Genomic DNA, 23,623 nt, shown 5'->3' on the forward strand with positions numbered 1-23,623 from the left:
ATACAGGTATCATAGACAGATTGGTTAAATTTTTCTGAGGAAAACCAGCTAATTGCATGGAATAGTTGACTCTCCAACCCCTTGCACTGAGCATGCATGTAGCAACAGTGGAGAGGAAAACTCCCTTTTAACAGAAAGAAACCTCAAGCAGGCTCAGTGTGAGCGGCCTCTGAGATTCAAAGAGACCCAAGCAGACATACAGATAGTGACATTATGGAACTAAGTACTTTGGCGCTCAGGCCTCGGCAGAAGACTTCTATACAGTGAATCAGCATTTGCCTGAAGGAAGAAACAGAAAAAGAATTAGAGTAATCTTGCAGCGGGGCTTGGACACTGGTGATGGAATAAACCAGAAGGTGAGTTGGACTGAGAATAGACTGAAAATTAGGGAGGAGATGGGGTGGTGGGGTGGGTGAAAGTTTGCTTGCATGCAGGAGAGAGAAGCTAGCCCAGGAGCCTAATGAATGGGATCTTGAGAAATTATTGACTTTGGATAAGGTGTGGCCAGAGATGATTGGTTGAAACTGGATAAGGTACATTGCAGGTGGTTCAGATAATCTGATAAGAGTCTTAAATTTTCGCTTAAGCTTCATTTATCTACCTGATACAAAAATTAAATATATCAATAAACTGTCAAATGCACAATGAATTCTCCCAGTATATAATAAAAGTAAATTAAAAATGATCAGTTAATTAAAGGCATAGTAAAGGATTTTATTTTTCCCGGGTGGATCATCAAAATAAGTGGTCCTGCTAATTGTCAGTCATGCTGGTGATATGTTTACATAAGACCATCTTATGTGCTCGTCCCCAAAATTGCAAATCATCTTTTGGAAAGTAAACTTGTAGCAGCGATGCAAACAGCAACTTTTAAATAGAGCATTCATGAGGAGAAAGGGGTTTGTGCACGCTCTCACACACGTTTAATAGGCCTTCCCTTTAGGGAACAGGTACAGATTTGTGCATAATTTGTTTAAAAGTGGAGAGGGCGAGTCTTTTCATGAATTCACCAAAATCCTCCTCTGTACTTTTAAGTAAAAGTCTTTTAGAAAATATATTTATTTAAATGAATTATTTAAATGTATATGTATAAGTAAGTATAGAGTGAAATGATAAGCATTTTGGGGGGTTCGCCTGCCTTTTTTTTTTTTTTTGTGGGTCAAGTAGGGCTGAAATAATTAATTGGATTAATCAGTTATTTCAATAATCTTCAACTAATCTAGTAGTTAATCGTTAACTGGAGTTTATAGACTTTTAAATATGTCTTTAGCTGTCAGAGCCACCCACTTAGAGCAGGAATTATGGCAAGATTGTCAAAAATTCTATAAACATTTTGCATTTAAGATGTAAATATGCTCTTTCCAGAACTCCTCAAGTGGAAAAGTTTGAGTTTCACCTGGTTTAAATTCATAAAAGAAATCTTTAAGGAACATTTGGCTTTTCGATTATTAATAGATTAATCTGAAAAATAATTGACTGAATAATCGATTTGCAAAATAATCATTAGTTGCAGCCCTAGGGTCAAGGCTGAAATGTTTGCAAACCCCTGCTTTTTATTACTGTTTTGTTTCTAATTAAAGGCACCCAGATTAAATTTTTTTTCTACAGATCTAAAACAGGTAGAAAGCAGTGGTTTTAGTCGGGGCAGGCCTGTTCATCTGAAAACATGTAATCAGTGTCCTTTTACTGATTACATGTTTGCTCTTTTATTACCTTCTGAATAGAAAAATATCTGAAGTATTAGAAATTAGCATGTCAGCTATTACAAGAACAAAAACTAGACTACGGTAACCAAGGGCGTAGGTTTGATTTGAACTTTGGTGGGGACACTATTGGTTGGGTGTCATTGGTGCTGCAATATGCGTGCCCTTTTTTATGCTCGATGTGGGCATCCGTACTGATAAGACGAATTCATTGTTAAAAGAGAAAAGTATAATTTTGCTACATTAATAAAAATTTTATAAGCACTACACTCATTAGATGCTGTTTATCAATGTTTGAAGTATCACTGGCTCTGATGAATGTGGAATTAGGACTGTTTTCCACTTTGTAAATGGTTTCATTTGCATGACTAATAGAGAAGGTAAATACAATATTTTCTTTTGAAGATATACAATTGTGCAGAGTTAAACCCCACTCTTATATTTTACCTACTATGCTCTCTCTGTATCCAGCAAAATAATACATTCATTAAAATATTAACTTCACTATAAAAGTTGAACATCTGGGCTGTAGTTACTCTGTATAGCCCATTTCATGTATTTTATCTAGGGCTGAAAAAATGAATCGTATTAATTGATTATTTCAATAATCGTCAACTAATTTAGTATGTGATTAATCATTAACTGGTGAATGGAGACTATAAAACATAATATAAATGTAAAATAAATGTCCCTTTCCCCTATAGAGCAATCAACTTAGATCAGTAATTATACCAAAATTGTAAAAATACTATATATATATATATATATATATATATATATATATATATATATATATATATATATATATATATATATATATATATATATATATATATATATATATATATATATATATATATATATATATATAATATATAAGATTAAAAAAAAAAATTTGTCTGTCAATATTCTCCATCCAGAACTCCTCATGTGGAAATACTTTAATTTCAGTTTATTTAGACATCACCTGAAGCACTGAAGGGCAGCTGCTTCACCTACAAGCTGCCCTGCATCATTATTACTGGATATCTGTGTTTCCTACAATCATTTAATGTATAAGTGCAATTTTAATAGTAAAGGATTAAATGTAACACAACCTTTTATCATTGTCCTATATTGCTTACTGTCTGACTGTTTAAATAGCTTCTTACTGTATGTCTATTTTCTTTTTTAGTGGAATCATCTACAAACACAACACTAAGAATGAGCCTAATTGTACCGTATTCAACTATAAAATAATTTTTAACAATTATAAAAGACAATATAACACTATCTTATCTGTAATTTAACATTATCCAAAATAAACAGCCAAATTCAAGCATTTTTACCAGACATTAATGTTTGTACTAATTTACTTATAGACTGTGTGGAAATCTATGTAAGATAAAATCAATGTTTATATTCTTCCTTTGTTTGTTATTGTCTTTATCCTATTTCTAGAAGTATAAATAGTCAATAAAATAGAACTATTATTATGTGGAACCCTAATTATGCTTTTTAAATGAAAAACAGCAGATGTTTAGGCCCCATTTCTTGTTGTTGTACTCTATAAGAGAAATAACACCTGCTAATAATTATACCTTATAACTTTCTCAAAGAGTCATAAAAAAAATGAAAACAGTAATAGCAACTAAATATTGGTAAAAAGGAAACCCTCACATTTTCTTTTTTAGTTGGCTGTGGATAAGAATCAGAAATGTTGATGGCTTACAGCCTTTATTTGCCCATTTTCTGTCTTCAGAACTCCTGGCTGACTCAGAATATTTCGCTTTATAAAAGAAAAAAAAAGGTTTTTGTTTTTTAGTGTACATGATATTCATTTTTTTTTAATTGGGACTAGTTTTGTAGCCTAATATTTATTGTAGTAACCGCAGCATTCTAGTGTGAATAAATTTTCAATTTTGTGCTCCAAGCACGCCAGGACTAGAAAACAGCCAATCAGAGAGAGAGAAGGCGGAACTTAAGGCAGAACAACCAATGAGAGTGGAGTTAAACAGCGCAGCACAGTTCCATGCGCTGCTACATGAAAGGGACAGGAGAGACCAGGCAGAGGAGCTGCGAGAGGAAAAGAAGCCACTGCTGCAACAACTACTGCTGTAAATTATAAACATGTTGCTCACATCCAATTATTGGTCGGGACAATTAGGTCGGTTCAAAATTTTGGTAGGGACATGTCCCTATGGTCCCTATGCAAACCTACGCCCATGACGGTAACTTCCCCTGTTTCTGTTAAGACCTTATTCATCTCATTTGCCTGGTAGTTATTATCCAGGAGAGCAGACACAAAATACCAGCTGATTAGAGTTCAGAAATAATAATGGAGCTAAATAGAAACCAGAGAACATTTTATTTCCCTTTAGGATCAATAAAATATTTTAGAAATAATTTTAATTGAATACGGCTGGCGCCATCTTGTGCCTAATAGTGGATCTGAAGGAGAGCACATGATATGCAGGTTTTCTATCTTCATGTGATCGATATACTGTAGGGTATTCAAATATCTAAAGGTAAAAACAAAGGCAAACAAGGATATTATAACATAAATTGAAAAGGACATTTTCTCAGGAGGCAAAAAGAGACTGTGCCTTATTGGCACCATCTTAAAAGATTCTGATTACTTTATTAGCTGCATCAACTTAAAATGGAAAAAAAAACTAGGGCGCAGACATAAGAGAATGGTGAATGTTTTTTTTTTTTTTTTTTTTTTATTTCTCTCCTGATTCCAATAGGAATCTTTAAGTTCAGTAAAAGAAACTGATTGGTCCAGCCAAGTGATTTTAAGGTAAACCACTTCCTGCTAACAGATTTGAAATGCCTCTTTCCATTGCTGTAGATTGTAACTGATCTTGGATCCAAGACAAACATTTTTATCTGAATCCCAAGAAAATAAAAACACTGGTAACATGTTTTGTTTGTGTTGGGTAGAAAGGGGGCCTCTGATGTGCTGTGCTCATTTCGGAGAGCCTTTAAATTATGTCATTACTGTACGTTACAGAAAGGCACATGGACGATGTTAGCGAAATCCAGGACTACAGCCTTCCAAAAAACAAAGTAACACAAATGTAGTGAGCAGCTCTTCATCACACAAACCAAAACCTACGAAATTGATTACATTTGAATGTGCATTTCCTTGTGGTGGTCTCTGCAAAGAATTGTGGGTTTCTCATGGTTTGGAAGTAATAATGTTCTCTCCTATAGACAACGCTAAAGGCTGAGTTTTTAATTTGATTAACTTTATATTTTCTCTTTCATCCCCTTTGACATGATAACCAGCTCATAGTTCATCTTATTAGCTGTTTCTTTCCTATATAGAGCCACCTATGGAGCTAATTTACTGTTACCTTTCAAAAATAAACAGTATTTATAGATCAGTGCCTCCATTTTTCTCTCATATGTCTACTTCTGTCCCCTTGAACCCCAGTCAGCCTTGGTTTCTTCCTGTTAAAAGTGAGTTTTTCCTCTCCACTGCTGTGCATGCATGTGAGGAATAGATGTAGATTCAACAACACAATGCAAACAAATGTCTACTGTCACCATATGCTCATGTAGATGGAACAAATCCTGCAAAGTCAAAAGACTGGATGAAACCAGCTGGGTTTCATTTGATAGAAATATTTAACCAATCTGACTGCATCCCAAGATGCCTGCTCAGCATATTTTCCAGGGGAATCCGTCTGCATAATTACAAATTTTCCGAGGTGCCTCTTGTAGACAATTCAATTGCATGGAGAGGTGTGGAAGCCAAAAATGAAAGTAATTTGGCTGTTTGGACCTCACGAAACATCAAGCATAAACTAAGCTTTAGGCGGACGGAAACCTAGACGCATCAACTTTCGTCTTTATATCGAAATTGGGAATGGGGGAAGGGATATATCTGCGATAAAGCAATCTCCACATTTGTAATTATTTTGTGTGGGAAGGTTCCTGCAACCCTAGTCAAAGTTGCTTAGTGTCAGCGAAAGTGATACAGACTCCCTCAGAACATGACAGAATTGTCATTCTCTCCGCGACTTTCGCCCTATTTGGGGGAAAAACAGCTGATTGCATCGACTCATTGACTTTTCAGCAATCCCTCACATCAAGCATGCATGTACTGACAGTGAAGAGGAAAATTCCCTTTTAACAGGAAGAAACCTCCAGCAGAACCAGCCTAAGTGTAAGCGGCCATCTGCTGAGGCCGACTGAGATTCAAGGAGACTGAAGCAGACATTGAAAAGGAGCAGAGATACAAAAGGCAACTTTAAATAAGCTCCAGAGACGGCCCCGTCGTTATAGATTGAATTAACAAATACTGAAGAAGGGGAAAAAAGAGATAGAATCAAGCATTATGATTAAAAGGGTCCTCCAGCAGCCTACAGTAAGCCTATAGCAGCACAAATGGAAACAATAACTCAGGTGGTACAAGAAATGTAGAACCAAACAACAAAGCACACTGATAATGGTTCCCCTGGCTTCCTTCCATGTTGCACTGCATTATTTACTATCCTGATTTCTGTCACACTGGTGACATCATTACCACTAACACACCATGGTCTAACATATACCCAGCATTGATGCCAATTGCAAATAATAATCTAACAAGCTTACAACAACAAGCTAACAAGCCAAATGCAGATTATTAGCTGGCCTCTCTGGCAAATTAGTCCTAGAACCACCACTGCCTCACCAGATCTGCCTCTGGATATTACAATGCAGTGAAACTACCCATATAATGCTGGTGAAGATTCTGGAGACAAAACACCCAGACCAAATATGAGCAGAGTGATGTATCATTGCAGTGAGGAATGCTCTGATCTTTATATTGGACAAACCAAACACAGACGCATGGCCCAACAGTGACCTCCTCCGGACAAGACTTGGACCGGACTCAAAATTTCAGCTATCAAAAACCTACAACGCAGCGATAGAGCTGATTCCTTCCTGCTATCATGGCCCCCATACAGGGGAACAGAACAGTTCCCATACAGGAACCTCGCTTGTTCAGCAAGGGCAACAATTCCCTGTAACGACTCCCCTTTAAGAGACGAAGGGCGTTTCTCAATATGCGTTCTTGAGCGTTCTCGTGTGCTCGTGTACTCGTGACAAGTCATCAGCCTCAGCCCGAGTACCGTTCCAATTCTCGAGAACGCCAGATCGAGAACGCACCAAATCCCCGGATGTTGTTCTCGCCCCGCCCTCTTTATCAAGCATGTATCAGAGCAGACTTGTGCGTTCTTCAGACTAACCGCTTCCCCAGAATGCCCTGCGGCCGCAGCTTGATTCGAGACAGCGCTCACAGTGTTAAGTTAAACATTCCCTTTTCTGCTGCTGTTGTTCTTCAAAAGTACGTTTTGAAATCGTTTGAGGCGATAACATTATACATTTAAGCCTCCCTGTGTGGCCTGTTTACAGAGTTAGTGCGAAATAAAAAAAAAAAGTCCGACGTTGAGCGGACCAGAGTGACCAGCAGACCTCTGAGGGTAACCGCAGCCAGGGCTAAATTTACCCCGTCTGTAGTGCACTTCTCTCGGTCTAGTTATGTGTGAACTACCGCTCGTTCTGATGGCGTTTTTTTGCGGTTCGGTAATTTTTTTTTATGTTTTTTAAGCTTTAGAAATAAAAAATATTGTTTTGTGTAGGGAATAAATAGTTTTGACTGTTAAAGAAATGCTAAACAACGTTGCATGGGATGACGTCACGAGTACACTTCTGCTCCAATACACATACGTGCTCGTGTTCTCGTCAAGTCCGATCTTCCTGCGTTCTCGCCAACAACGGACTTCACGACGAGAACGCGAGTACCTACTCGCGTTCTCGTGAATTGAGAAACGCCCATAGACAGTGTCATGGTTTTGGTTCTGTTCAAATTTTATCTCTGAGTTTTCATTGGTCTTTCCATTTCTGGCTGGTTTGTACTATCAAGTGGAGGTGGAGTTTTGAAGGAGGACCAAAAATGTAGACACAAATGCTGAAGGTGGTAACTTGCAGATTTTAATAGCAAAAGGGTAACAGAAGCAAAAAATAAAAAAAACATGAATCCACACAATCCAAAACAACCGAAAAAACAGGAATACTCACAACAAGGGGGCAAAGATGTGACAACAAACCAGAAAAGAGTGAATGAACAGGAGAGAAATGGGAGAGAGAAACAATGACCAGGTAATTAGCAGATTGGGAGCAGGTGTGAACAGAGGAGGCAAGAAGGGAGCTAGGGAAAAGGAGACTGACACAAGAGGCCAAACAAGAAATATCTAAGAACTCAAATACAATAAAAAATAACTAGAACACAAAAATGGAAAAAAGACCAATGAAAACTGAGATAAAACTTGAACAGATCCAGGTATCAGGTATTGCAGGCCAACAAAGATCCCACACAACTGCTGATTCATAAAGGGGTGGACCCGTTCGACCGGCTCAATTTACATGTTTTCTAAGCCAGAACAAGGCACTGTTTTTGGTCCACTCTAAAGCCTCAAACTCAACAGTATTTCTGACATTTTGAACTGGAAAAAGCTTCCTAGATGAGAGGCATAATGTCTTCAAACTTGGAGACATAGTCCAGTGGATTGTTTTTTTAAAAAAACCTTTTTGGAATACCCATATAAAAACTTTTTTTTCTTCTCAAAAAAGTCCATCAAGTAACTAGTTGCCACCCACTTCTTGTGCTTAAAAAAATAATACATTGGCCTGTTGTTAATATTAGTGTTGCACCGATACCAGTATCATGTGGGGCGCCGATCCAGCAGTAAAATGGTGGTATCAGCCAGTATCAACAAATAGTGAACCGATACCATTTTGAGAGCCAAAAGTTTATTCAACTATTGTCACCCATTCCAGGTAAGCAATAAAAAGTTCTACTGGATTCACTTTGTATTAGTCTTTTTCCTGCTTTACAAAGGTAGGCAGCAGCTTGACAAAGCCATGATGGCAATTATTTTACATCCAAGTAGTATGCAGTTCTTCATATATACTAGACCGACCAGACATCTTCCTTGTCACGGACATGTCCTACTTTCCACACCAAAAAAAAAAAATATTGTCGGGTGGGGGGGGAGAGACCGAGCTGTCAGATCCAGGAACTTCGAACCCGACCCCGTGACATTTTGGAGCAAATATTTTTTCACTTTTACTTGATTAAAGAGGTAAAATTATTACTTCAACTTTTACCAGAGTGCTTTTTAAACTGCAGTTTCTATACATCTACTTAAGTAACACTGACACACATATCAATTTCTAACAGATGGTATCAGTATACTGCACAGCCAGGTATCGGGTATCGGGGCCAAAAATTGGCATTTGTGCAAAACAACTTAATATGCACCTCATCATTTCTGCTTAGTATGTGTTTGTTCTTTTCTTTTTTTTCCAGAAACAGTTACAAAGCACATGCAGATTATGATGTGAACTGGAAATAAACACAAGCTTTAAAATCATTTTGACCCAGTGTGATTTATTCTGTGGTAAATCTCATCAGGGTATCCAGAGCCTGTGGCTGGTCCTCATTAATTAGACTAGGGTCGCTTTCTCTCTCCGCGTGTGAAAGAGAGGGAGAGCGCGTGCAGCCAGTCAGACAGACGCCAGTGGAGCTGGACTGGGAGGAGTGAGACACTAGGTAGTCTTTCCAACATTAGCGGTGGGAGTTCTCCTCTTTGGTGGACGCTCAGCGCCTTGGATTCCTTGATATAAAAACCTCAAAGCGGCTCAAACTGATGCGGATCGCTGCCCGGTGAAGAAGCGTCTTAATTAAATCAGTGTGGGAGGAAAAAACAAAAAAACACAGGAAGGTTGCTCCGATCTTCGCATCAGCGCGTACGGCTGCAAAAAAGGACCCATAGCTCCAGTAAGAACTGCTCATGAAGTCTGCAGAGAGATTCAGACGCTTTTCCTGACACATTGGAGACAATATTTTCTTTTTGCAAACTTTTTCTTTTCTTTTTTTTTTTTTGTAATATATATATATATATATATATATATATATATATATATATATATATATATATATATATATATATATACAGAAGTTAGTTAGAATTCAGCTACACTGTTTCTTTAAAACTTTTTATCTCTGGACTTCATTTTTTTCTAATTGATTGTGTAGAAAAATCCATTGTAGAAGCTGTTTCAGCTGTTGCATATGTTCATTTAGTGTGTGTGTGTGTGTGTGTGTGTGTGTGTGTGTGTGTGTGTGTGTGTGTGTGTGTTATTCAGAGTGTTGCTATGCAGACAGACTGGAGCCACTCTCAGACAGCTTTACTGTAACCTCACTCTGAGGCAATGCCCGGCCTGTTCACACTGAAAGAAACCCTTGGAGCAGAAGAAAGCCTCTCCAGTCCAGCTTGTGTGGAATAGCAGATGTTACACAGCTTGGAGCTCTAGTGTTGATTTTTCAGGATGCTGTTATGCAGACAGAGTGGAGCCACATAAAACCTCCTGGTAACAGCCATGACTGAGCACATCCTGTTATGCAGCTTTGCAGAATGTGAAACAGCATTTGGGTTTTCTGCTTGTAGTTTGCTCTGTAACAATTGTCTTTCCTAAGGTTGTAAATATTTTATTTGCATAGAATATACATGTGTTGTGCGGTTTTCTCCTCTGAATGAAACTTGAATGAATGAACTTTGCTTTAACTTCTTCAAAATGAAAAAAACTATTTCGCTGGATAATTATCTGAACAGCAAGAACAACAAGGAGTCGATGGTGATTTCTGTCCCAGGTACGAACAAGAAGTTCAAGAGAAAGTCCCGTGAGCCTAAAAGACTATTTCCTAGTCTAGAAACTGAAAGCATGGACAGATTCCCAGTGGACATGTCAGAGATGGACTGTGTAGATGATGGCCAAATGGCTAACTTCAGCAAGTTGGCTCTACAGAGACAGCTGATGATGTCACATGATGTTATGTCCAACAGCAGGGGCATTTTGTCAACCAGACAAGAAGACAGTTCGGCACCAGGTCAGAGCGGTGCCATCGATATGAGGGTTGGCATTAACATGCCATCAGTATCTCCAAAAGTGTCCCAGTCACCTGCCTCTCCTCTATCATATCATGAAATCTCCCACTGGCCAATTTCCATCTCTCAGCCCTTGACCAACAGACTCAAAGTGGGGCTACCTTCCACTTTACCTCTGCCAGAACCAACGGGCGGCCCTACCTCCCCCGCCCATCAGTCGCTCTGTTGGGAGTCATCCCTGCCTTGCCAGTCTGCAGCTGTATCCGTACCCAGGACCTCCCAATGCCTGGACCATGGGAAAAGTCAAGTCTCTGAACAGAAGGTAAATATACCCGGACCGTAAAGCAGTACATACTTTGTACCATTTCTTGATTGAAATGTAGCATACATTATATTATACCACTAAATACAATATCTTGAATGCTGATACAGACCGTTAACTTTTTTAACACAGGAGATATTTAAGGATCAGTGCTTCTGTGTACCTTTTCTATGTCTGCTTCTGCCTCCTTTGGTCCTCCTGGAGGTTTTCTTTCTGTTAAAAGGATGTTTTTTCTCTCCACTTTTGCTGCATGCATGCTTGGTGTGACGGATTGCTGCAGAGTCAATGACATAATGAAAGCCAATTGTCCCTCCATGCCCATGCAGGAGGAACAAATCAATTCGCTTGGTTTCCTTAGATTGGATAGCTTTATGTCTCTGTAAAGTCCCCTGATATGAGAATGTGTATCGGGAATTAACACTTTATAAATAAACTAAACTGAATTGAATCATTACAAGCCAGGTCAGACAGACTATATAAAAACTTTAGATATTGTAGATTATTACAGATTTAGCCGAACATTTTGTTGTAATATTTGTAAATAAAAAAATGTAATATTGTACAGTGCATAACGAGTAGTAATACCTCTTGACCTGTTACAGATTTTCTTGTGGAGGATTTTATGTGATTGGCCAACGCAAAATACTGTTATAGAGCTGAAAGAACAAGCTTGGTTTTTCTAATATTTTTATGTGGCGCAGTTTTGTTTTCAGCCCTTTTGCCGGGATACCTGAGTGCCTCCCGTTGCTTTACCTGTTAGGAATAAGCAGGAACTGGTGTGTGATTTAGTCCAACTGTTTTGGTGAAGGCATCAGAGGTTTGAAAGCTTTCCTTTAGTTCACAGTTAGGTGCAATTTTGTGCTGGTATTCTGAATTAAATCACAAAGTATATTAAAGGTTTTATCTCATGACTTTACTTCAAGGGAATGTTGTAAGGCCATGTATTTACTACATTTCTTTTCGTATTTTTGTTTTGTTTCTTGTGTTTGCATTGTGTTTACATCCTAAATAGAGGTTTAATAATTAATTTAGCAACTCTAAAAGAAAAAAATAATTGTGATCTTTGTTAGAAAAAGCAACTTTTGATTTGATTTGAAATGATCCGCCTCGGTTTAATTTTCTGCCCTCAGGAGTCTGCAAGGAAGCGGCCTGGAGTGGATTCTGATTCACGAGGACGTCTTCCAGAGGTCAAAGCTATCCAACAAACACGAAGGCTGCTTGCCAATGCCAGGGAGAGGACTCGCGTCCATACCATCAGTGCTGCGTTTGAGGCTCTAAGGAAGCAGGTAAGAATCTTTTTATTTCACATTCTGGCTTAATAGCTGCACAGATTACATCCACATTTTCCTGCAGGACTAAAAGAGTGATAAGATATGGAGCTTTCATTAAATGCATTAAATGCAAACTGTTATAAGTTTGATTTTAGACATATTTCCGCTTGTTTTATTGTTTTTTCCCTTTTTTGCATACAGTCTATTTGCAGAAAAAAACAATAAAACTGTTATGGAACTTGTATGCTACAAATGTGTCATTAAGTCTTTAAGACAAGGTTGTCTTTGCCTTGAATTTAAACTGGCAATCATAGATAAGTAGAAATATAAGTCAATAATGCTATATTAAAACACTCTTTTCAAAGAAAGTGTGCATAAATGTATCTATTAGTCATCTCTTGTATTCATTTTTGAACATTGCCCTGAACCATTTATACTGATGCTACATTTACACCTAATGTGATTTGAGAAGCAAAGAAGCTCCTCCTGCTTCATTTTTGATGCTTGTCCACATTAAGGTCAGACGTGCCTCAAGAGCATCTTTGATGCTACTGAAGCGCATCCAGAAAATGATAATGCTTCTGCTGTGTTCAATGGCAGAGAGCAGCTTTGCTATATTTGCTGTTTTAAGTGGAAAAAAGTGGTTTTAATATGTTTTTAAGTAAGAAAGTCCTTTTCAAAACATCATTTGTGCAGTCAGTTCATCAAGATTATGATCCTGCCTTCAAATCCACTACTGTTGGTGGCTGAAAGGTGATGTTAGCTGTTTTCTTATACGTAATCCAAACTGCACACACAGGAATAATAAAAGCTAACTTAGCAGGTTTCGACACTTTGAGTTAATTTAGGCGTTAATGAACTGTTTCATTGCAGTGATCATAGCGGAAATGCATCAGCAGTGCTGTGTCCGTCTCCCTGCCAGCTCATGGATCAGCTTCTCTGATTGGTTGATGTGGCGCGTCGAGTTGCAAAAGTTCACTTTTTCCAACTCCAGCAGCTGCTGCTCATGAGGTGCTGCTTCAGCTGCTCAGATCCATCAAGATGCGCTTCTCCTGCTGCTCTAGACGTGCTGCAGGACCTTTTGATGCACCTCAACCATAGACTGCATATAAAGCAGCTGCTTCTACTGCTTAATTCGTGTTCGGTCTGAACTTAGCATTAGATTTGTTAGAGTAATATGTAGGGTTGCACGATATTGGGATTTTGGCCGATATCCGATATGTCAATATTTTAAAACTCATGTAGCCGATAACCGATATCGATACTGATATTAAAGCTGGACAAAAATAAGTAGTCATTGAAAATAGCAGTTTTGTTATCCATTTCTGACACTTTGAAAAATAATATACTCAAATATATTTTCATATGCTGATATCAAATAGATTTTTAAAAACACGGTATCGATCTATTTTACTTTCAAAATCTCGTGAAATTTCATCGTTCTGTTACAAACTCTCGTGATATTTTGCAAATTCTTGTGAGATTTTGTTAGTAAAATAGATCGATACCGCGTCAATATATCAACATATAAAAATATGGCAAAATTTCGTGAATTTTCGGGGGATTTCGTAGTATAACGATGACATATAGCAATATTTCATTAGTAAAAGAGATTGATATGGTGTTTTTAAATGGCAATATATCAGCATATGAAGATATTGTCTTTTTTTAATGTATCAATATTTTTTCCCTCGTCTTTAGAAGTTTTTAAGTCTGTAAAAAAGAAGTTTTTGAGGAAGAAGAAGAAGTAGTATTTTTTATTTTTATTTTTTTAGACTTTAGAAACTCAGAAGCTGATCAAATATCGGGTTAAATATCGGTGGGGTGGCCGATATCCGATATTCAGTTTTAAGGCTGATACAGGCCGATACCGATAGGGGGACGATTATATCATGCATCCCTAATAATATGCATAAAATAAATGTTATTTTATATTAATATCTCAAAGCTCAGTGTTTATTTACATCAAATATTGATGGCTCAGAATTTTACATTCTCATTTATTTCTCATAAAAAAGGCGGTTTATATATTCCTCATTCTGCTACGATGGAGAATTTACTGTTTTTTCTTTAAGTAAGAATAAATGTTAAATAATTAGCAAAGCTTAAGTTATAAAAGAAACCGGATTTTTAAAACCAAAAAAAGCCTGTTAGAGGTTGTTTGTTTTTACGCATATAGAGCAGTTAGATCCTGCTCTTTCCTAAGGCAATGGAGAACGTTAAACTAGAGTAACACAACAAACATAACATTTTAAACACCACAGCAGCTTTCTAATGAGGTGGAAAATGGTGAGGCTGTTCTCAATTAGGATCATGTTGATTTAGGTAAAAAACTAAGAGTCGTCTTTGCTTAAACAGCGACATAGTCGGCTCTGTGCTAAAGCAGAAACGCTGGATTTTTTGGAAGATGAAGGCAGATGTTTAACTAAGTCAGTGTCTAAATGATTCCTTCCATAATGGTGGGGGTGGTATGGAAGAGGGATGAGGTGTCAAGTAACGAAGTATTTGTACTTCGTTACTTGAAAAAGTGTACTAAAGTACACTTTTTAAGGTATCTATACTTTGCTCCATTACTTATTTTTATTCCTACTTATGACTTCTACTCATTACATTTTCTCAAAAGTATCTGTACTTTCTATTCCTTACATTTTTAAAACAACCGTTACTCGTTACTCTTGGTTCGGTTTAATACAGAGGTCACGGATTAGCGGACCGCGGTCCGGTGTTATACCAAAAAGTGCATCCCTGCTGAGATTAGCATCCCCAGTGGCGGGTGGGAGCGCGCCTCGCTCTGCATATCAACGAGGAAAACGGATTAAAATATGACCAATGGAGCTACTTGTTATATTAATGATATAAAAACGTTAAAATATACATCTCGTGGGGAAAAAAATTGTGGTTATTGGGCAGATTCATTTGCAAAATTACGAGCGTTATGAACAACATTAAATCCAAAGATTTTGTCCGAGTTACGGCTGATTTATTTGTTGTAGTCTCTTGTTATTCACACACAACAATAAGCAGTGATAGCCGACAACAAAGATTTGTCTTAAGCGGAAAATAAAACCTGCATCTACACAGCACAGCGTTCACAGACCAGAGATACATTCAGGAGCGTCAGATAGCTATGGTGCATTCAGGAGCATTGGACATTTCATACTTACAAGGAAATAGACATAAATGGAATAGAACTTAACTCATACAATAATGTATTTATTCAGAAACAGTGTGGGCTTTCTTACAATACTGAATGCTCTATAATTATATTTCTGTTTTTTTTTTTTTGATTATGCACATCTGCTAGCTTTTTATTCTAAAAATCTATAATATTACAGCAGCCAATATCAAAGTTTTTTAAAAGCCTGTTTAAAGCTCCAAATGAGGCTTCAGATCAGACAGTGACGATTGTGCTGTCATTGTTTTAAAGGACAGAGTCTGCATTTGCTGACCCTTGTCCTTTAACTACTGATGGATATACAGGAAAACAGTCATACAAGTGTCAACTCCTCTGAGATAGCGCGGGATGCAATTTTTGGCAATGAGGTCGGACACAGGCAAGAGCGTATCAGGAGATGGAGACCAACAAGACCTCCCTCATCCTTGGCCCTATCTCAAAGAAAAATTGAGCTTTCTATTCATATAGTGTTATCTGGCTGTTTTTTTTTTAAGGTTACTTTTATAATTTAAGTAGTTTTTGGAGCACATACTTTTTCCACTTTTACTTGAGTAAAGAGGTCAAGTTGATACTTCAACTTTTCCCAGAGTGTTTTTAAACTGTAGTATCTATACTTCTACTTAAGTATCAAATGTGTGTACTTTTGACACCACTGGAAGAGGGAGACGTGGAGACTGAGGGCTGCAGCTGTACATCTGGACCCGGCTGATCATGCAGCTACGCAGGTCAAGGACGGGCTGCTGCTCAGACAGCAGAACTCAGAGATGCATAAATCAAGCGAAATGCCACTGGGTGTATGAATTTGATTAATAGCAGTGAAACAGATTAAAACTTTTATTTTTTAAACGAGGATTCTCCATGATATAGGCCCTAAAACTAGTTCCATCAGCTGATAAAATTCACCAAAAATCTATACTTTGCAGAAAAAAAAAGTTATTGAGCTACATTTGAATCAAAAGCGATGTAGATTTAGCCAGGATAATATTTCTACCTATTTTTCAGTTCATACAGTTGCTTTTCATTTCAGTTTCTCTGTGGTTTTATTTTTTTTTTCCTGACCTGTATCACCAAGATAGTTTTATTTTTGAACAAAAATCTATTTGTTCTGTTGAATGTTTTATGGTGTTTATGTATATTTGTTCTTTTTATTTTTTTATTACAGCTTTAAGGAGCCTAAAAAAGGAGGCTAAAAATTTGAGTCTCTTATTTTCTCTTTTAGGTGCCATGTTACTCCTATGGACAGAAACTTTCCAAACTGGCTATATTACGCATTGCCTGCAACTACATTCTGTCTTTGGCTCACTTGGCTGAGCTGGACTACAGCTCAGATCACAGCAGCGTGAGCTTCTCTCAGTGTGTGGAGCAGTGTACCAGGACCCTACAGGCTGAGGGGCGGAGCAAAAAAAGGAAGGTGAGGAAAACCAATATGAAATCGAAATATATATAAGAGCTGTCAAACAATACATTTTAAAAACTCTGATCATATATTTTGCATATGATTAATAATAAACAATTATTTTGTTTGCGTGTTTATAACGCAAATAAAGGAATGATACGAGAAAACTTAGTCGTTATCTTCCTTAACGTTCCTGACAAACGTCAATAAAAATCTGCCAATATTGAATATTAAAGCCCTGAATTAAACATGTTATATTGAACACTTAACATTAGTTTGTAAATATCAACATGTTGGTTCTTTAGTACATTTTATTAAACTGCTTCTGATTCATGTATACAACCAACCAAAATATATATATATTTAGTTAGTGGAGACTTTAGGAAAAGTGTAGAGGGTGAACAGAATTTGAGCCAGTAGAGTTCTTTGTGGGGTCCTCTAACATGTCCTCACATACTGCGGTTGGCCACTGAGGAACTCCACTAGCTAGTGTAACAGGTGGGGGGTCCACTCCTGACTGCTCCAGCTTTTCCTTTTAAAGTAGTGGTTGGATGGTGGGGAAAGCACAGGAAAAAAATCAAAGAACTCAGTCCTGACAGTGATCTGAGGTCCCTCCAGGTGGGTCAGAACTCATCATCTACCCGATGCCCGCCTTAAAAACTGCTCCAGGCCCGTTTGCTTCCCCTCCTTCTTATTTCACTGGGGACAGCTGACCATTCATGCAAGGGCGAGCAGATGATCCCTGGTATAAACAGTAGTAGTTTGCATGTGAATTTTCCTATCAACCTTTCTTAAGACTTTTTAGCCACTAATCCAGGAATGAAATGCAGATACTGAAAAGCGAAGGAGCCTCAGGTCCAGCATGTCGGAAGGGATGGCATAAAAGCTGAACTGAAGTCCACAAAAATACCCTTATATGCAGTAACATGTGTTAGGATGCTGTAGATGAGTCAGAGCCGTAGAAGTGGTTATAAGATCTTCATCTTCTGTAAAATGGTTGGATTTAGGAGACACATTAAAAAAAAAAAAAAAAAAAAAAAGCATGGATAATCATCAAAAGGAATTACCACTATAAGGAATTAAAAAGTTGCATTAAATGAAGCAAATTAACAAGTTTTAGAGAAAACTAGACAAATTAAAATATAACAAAACTGTATATACATATAAGAAAAAATTATGACGTGTTAATAATTATGATTTAAAATGTAAACGTTAATTAATGAATCCCTTAATAAATCTTCCAACTGTCTTAAATTGGAGATAAAGTAGGAGAAAGAGTCTCAGAGCAGATGTTAGGAGTAGAGAGGAAGTGAGACTGGCGCCGCAAAGGGCAGGGGGCAGTGGGAAGGCACACTCTGAAATCACATAAAGGCCAGCAGCTGCTTAAGAACATTTCCCCCTGTTGTCCCTCTACAGGACATTTGCTCAAATAAAAGGAAGGCCCATTGTTTCTTAAAGACTGACAACAAAAACAAAGTTTTAGTCATTATTAGATTTTTTTCTGCTATGATAAACTTAGTAAAGTGTTTTACCAAACTGCAGGTTGCATTTTGCTCCTATATGTAGGTTTACTCATTTTGGTCGATTTGGTGCTTTTGTTCATAAAGCTGTTTTGAAATATGTGAATAATCATGACAAGGATGTGCAGATTTTACAACAACAATCATTTTTTTCCAAAAGACTTACAGCTGGAAAAAAAAAGCTACCTAAAACTACATGTCAGCTATTTTAAGGATCTATGAAAAATGTAAATACTGTAAAAAATGTGTCATTCATCCCTGAAGATCAAACATATATATAGATTTATTACATATTGATATGTATCCGACATGAAGGGAATTATTTTGGTAACGCCTTCTTTTACAGTACATCAGTAACCATGGCAACAGCATAGCAAATTACACTTTATTAATGGGTAACAAGAAACACTTAATGGAAAATTTAATGATGCTTTGCATCAGATTTTAGGTGGACAAGGTAAAGTCAAACCTTTTAGTTATTAAATCGTTATTACCAGGTAACTCCGTCATTTCACCGACCGCAATAAATTAATGTGTTATTATCTAGTAAAATGCAGTTTATTACTTGGCAATGACAAAACAATGCCAATCTTTTTAAATAAACTTTTATTTATATGGAACTTGAGTTCAGTTTTAAAATGCTTTATTTACCCGATAGGTGGCGGCAAATAATAGAAACTGTTATGTGGTAACCTAATGGTAATTACCCACCAAAAGTTTCCATTTACAGTGTAACATACTACTGTAATAATTAAATGCGGGTAATTATTTTGAAATGATACATCTTAATTTTATTACCAAAATGTTATTACCAAATAAGGTTTTTCTCGTTACCAAGTAATAGAGTGTGACTTGCTATGTTGCTACCATGTTATTACATGGATATAGATGTACCGTAAAAGAAAGTGTTACCAAAATAATTCCCTTCATGTGGGATACATATCAAGAACAAGTAAATCTATATATTTGTTTGATCTTCAGGGATGAATGACACACTTTTACAGTTTGAATATTTTAATTTCCAATGCTAATCACAAAGGGAAATTAAATATTCTAAGTCTTATGTTTCTTCAAAGAGTTCATATAGGTACTAATGGATGCAGACAGGAAAGATATTTGGAATTACTGCTGTAATGTGTTATTTTCATGTCATTAAAAAAATAGTTTAAACGTTAAAAAGTTTACTTTTTAACAAATGAAACATGTAACACAGCAAATATATATTGCAATAAACAAACCCCTAATACAATCCTTAGACTAGTAAACTTATCAGACAAGAACCTTTAACTCAATTTCTAGCGTCGGTTGCATTAAATATTGACTGAATAAACAAAATCTTGTTTTCTTACATGTTATTAGACCTGTTTATAAAACTTAACAAAATAGGGACCTATTGGGTTACTAAATGATATTAAAGATGACTAGAATATATGAAACATTTCTAATTTCCAATGAACAGAGATGTAAACATGCCAGTAGAAGACCGAGCATGTCGCTCCGATATGCTGTCAGACTGTTTACCCTCCGATTAGATTATTAAGATGCTAATTGTGATGTAGTTCTCTATTTTGAGGTGTCGCTTAACAATGAGGAGTGGTGCCCTCTACTGGACGTTTGGTAACAATGAAACTCTGAAAATCCTTTTGAGCAGATGTTAACAATTACCTGCATGAAAAAAATGTAATCTAAACCACTGATTGGCAATTAATCGTAAGTCTTTATTTGATTGCATCCATAAAATGGTGAGAGGGATGTGCTCCACCCTTTCTGACAGCACAGTGGAACCTAAAAAAGTTGTTTTAAACATATTTTCTGGTTTTAAACCTTTTTTATTTTAGGTTTACATTTAGTTTTAATTTTCCAATTGATAGTTTTTTCACTAAATATTGTTTGGTTTCAAATCTTTTCTTTTAAGCTTAAAAACTTAAAATATAAAAAAAAAATTAAACTAAAAGAAAGAAAAAAATAATAATATAAATAAATAAATATATATATATATATATATATATATTATTATTTTTTTTTTATTTTTTTTTTTTTTAGTTTAATAGTTTCGGGAAAAAAAAAATTTAAATGCCAAATTCAACTCAAACAAAAATAAAAAATAAATTAATCTATCTGGCTGGCTTTCTAACAATAGCTAGCGAACGATAGCTAGTTTTTCTAATTATAAAGGTATTTTGGAAAAAATAAGAAATAAATTAAAAAAATTACAATTAAAAGCCCCGAATCAACTCCAACGAAAATTTATGACTTACACATAAATCATTTGATCATTGATTACATTATCAAAATACATAAACTATTATGGAATTAAATGGAGCATTACTTGTTGATCAAAATGGAGGTTGAAGATCAGAGATGGGAAGTAACGAAGTACAAATACTTTGTTACTGTACTCAAGTAGATTTCTGATCATTTTACTTTACTACTTATTTTTATGCCGACTTTTTACTTCTACTCCTTACATTTTTACACAAATATCTGTACTTTCTACTCCTTACATTTTAAAAAATTGGCTCGTTACTTTAGTTTTGAATCATTTCAATGGAGTTACCGTTATTATTTTTCACGTCATCAATACCAAATTCAATCTAATTGGATGGGAATCTACGTTGCATTTGACGCACCACTACAAGATGAATCGACAGATTCGGCGGTATTCATTAGCTGCAAATCTTTGCAGCTTGGTGGCGGTGGCGTTAGCATAGTAGCATGGACGACGAGATGATTGAAAATGAACACAACGGAGATCTAGTCCTATTGGCAGACATCCATTTAAAATGTAGGCAACGGCATGAAAAAAGTGGTTTCTACTTTTACTTTTATACTTAAGTAAATTTACAAGCCTTTGTTGCTTTTACTTGAGTAAAGAAGTTTAATCAGTACTTCCACTTTTACCAGAGTATTTTTTAACACAAGTATCTGTACTTTACTCAAGTACGGAAAGTCAGTACTTTTGCCATCTCTGTTGAAGGTTGACATGGCAGTTAAAAAGTTTATGTATAAGTGACTTTATTTTCATTTGTACTGTTTAAATTAGTCACTGGTGTTATTTCTTTCTTTTAGGAGTGATGAAGAAGTACTTGGAGGAATAAGAAGATGAAGTACACAATGAAGGAGGAATGAATACAGAAAAGTCTGACTTATGTGTTGAGTTATTGTCTTTTTAGACACAGTTCTTTAGACCGATCCATTGGGGTGTTTTAGTTTTGTTTTCATGAGCGTATGTTCCTAAGTAGAGAATATGCAGTGCTACCCATGCAAAGCCGCTGTGGTGTAGGTTATCTTTATTAATGCTCTTAAAATTGTAGCACTACATTTTTAACAATGCAAGAAAATTAACCAGAGAAAAAAACTGACCACTGCAGAACAAAAAGCACATTAATAACTTAGTAATCAGTAAAAAAAAAAAAAGTGATTTATTGAATGCAGATGCATTTTTTGGATTTACAGATTTCACTAACCTTTTTTGGGCTTGATGATTAGCGAACCTGTAAGTTGCAAAGGGCCTGACACCACATGTGCTGTTTTAGAGCACTAAATCAGAAGAAAACAAAGCAAACTGCGACACAAAGCAACTTTAAAACAGATGAAAGACGAGTATATGAGTCTGCAAAGGGATTTAGGGGCATTTCCAGGACTTTGCACTCCACAAAATGAGAAAACATGGAGCAGTGAAACGAGTGAAATGGGCCGGACAGCGCCTTTGACACAGACACCCTTTAGGAGCAATATTTCATATAAAATCCAGATGAAATATGAAAACTTCTGAAACTGTGGGCCGACATGCATAAAGCTGCTCCTTTTTCACCATTGAAACAGTTTTGGACGTCTACAGGAGCATCACAAAAACGTATTCACTCTAGTAGCAGGTTTTCTATTATGTCTACTTGGCGTGGTCAGGACGCCGTGTCTGATCAAGAGGTTTTCGGATACTCTGCATGGATGAGGTCACACGGTTAAGAGTGAATTCTGCTCTACATGAGAAAATCCTGAATTGACAGGTTATTAGGTTGATTTTCTGCTGTTTCTCTTTCTTCATTGAGCTATTTTTTCTCCAGAATATAAATGGTTAAAAAACAAAAGAGAAAATAAAAAGCCTTAAAAGTGTTTGTTGTTCTTAAACATTTATGTGTTACCAGTGAAGGAAAAAAACCCATAGAAAACTCTAAGGAGAAACCTTTATTTTAATGGCACTATAATACCTACATCTATTTGTATTTTCTCATTGCATCTATGGTCTACGATCGTGTGATTTTAGTTATATTTTTATCTTCTTAGTTCTTTAGAAAAATGATTGGTCTAAATATATGGAAACAGAATACATGTTAGCTGGTAATGTCCGGATTAAAAGACAGGTTCAAGGAGGAGAAGAGGTGGCCAAATAGTTTTAAAGGCGTGGATTTCTGTCCGGGAGATTATGTAAGATCCACCAGAAACTGACTCTTGGTTCCTTTTGTTTACTCCACGATGCTCCCTAGGTGCTGCTCTCCAACTGATGGTTAAATGCATACATTTTGTTGTAATGTACACTTGCAATAACGAAAAAAAAGCTGATTTTCATTTACTTTAAACCAATAAGTACTGTGTAGGCCTACTCATTTCTATTGAAATTTATCATAAAATATTTTTTTTACACTCTTCCTGTGTCTATCGCTTTTCTTTGCAAACATGTATTTTTTGTTTTGTTTTTTGTTCTGTGTGCTCTCACATGTTAAAGCTTGGATTCTCCGCCATAAAGTTACTTTATGGTGGAGAATCAACTTAAAACATACTGATGCACACTCACATTACAGGTTACGACTGTTATTGACATCAACTAAGCTGCTTTTTACAGCAACGTCAAGGCATTTAATTAATATCAGCGCTGTCTTTCCTCCTTCAACTGAAATTCAACTAAAAGTGATTAATAAGAACAAATTGATGAAAAATTCAAAGAACTTTTTTTTACAATCAGCTACAAAGTGTTGAGATGAAAAAACGATCTAGAAATAAGTAAAAAATGTCTTAAATTAAGTGCATTTACCCTTAATTTGAGTAGGTAAATGAGATAGTTTGCCAATAGAATGAGTATTTTTACTCTAAAATAAGATACTTAGATACCGGTAATATGCACTTGAAATAAGACGATGCAATTGTGTTTTTTTTTATTTCAAGTGTAAATGTTCTTGTTCCATTGGCAAAATGTCTGTTTTACCCTCTTAATCCAAGAACAAATGCACTTATTTTAAGAAAAAATGACTAATCTAAATCTTGATTTTTTTTTTTTTCCCAGTGCAGAACTCTGATCCCATCCCATATTGATA

The 23,623-nt window shown here is 36.3% G+C and overlaps 1 protein-coding gene across 1 annotated transcript; it reads left to right on the forward strand.

Annotated features, from left to right (window-relative positions):
- Positions 1–9,245: 9,245 nt before the first annotated feature.
- atoh8 (atonal bHLH transcription factor 8) lies at positions 9,246–22,958 on the forward strand. Its single transcript, XM_038291155.1, has 5 exons — positions 9,246–9,522; positions 9,891–10,952; positions 12,083–12,238; positions 16,618–16,809; positions 21,384–22,958. The coding sequence occupies exons 2-5, from the start codon at positions 10,290–10,292 to the stop codon at positions 21,387–21,389; spliced, it is 1,017 nt and encodes a 338-aa protein (XP_038147083.1). The 5' UTR covers positions 9,246–9,522; positions 9,891–10,289; the 3' UTR covers positions 21,390–22,958.
- The last annotated feature ends 665 nt before the right edge of the window (positions 22,959–23,623 follow it).

This window comes from Cyprinodon tularosa, unplaced genomic scaffold (assembly GCF_016077235.1).
Source record: "Cyprinodon tularosa strain WSP-4 unplaced genomic scaffold, ASM1607723v1 ctg295, whole genome shotgun sequence".
Classification (NCBI taxonomy): Eukaryota; Metazoa; Chordata; class Actinopteri; order Cyprinodontiformes; family Cyprinodontidae; genus Cyprinodon; species Cyprinodon tularosa.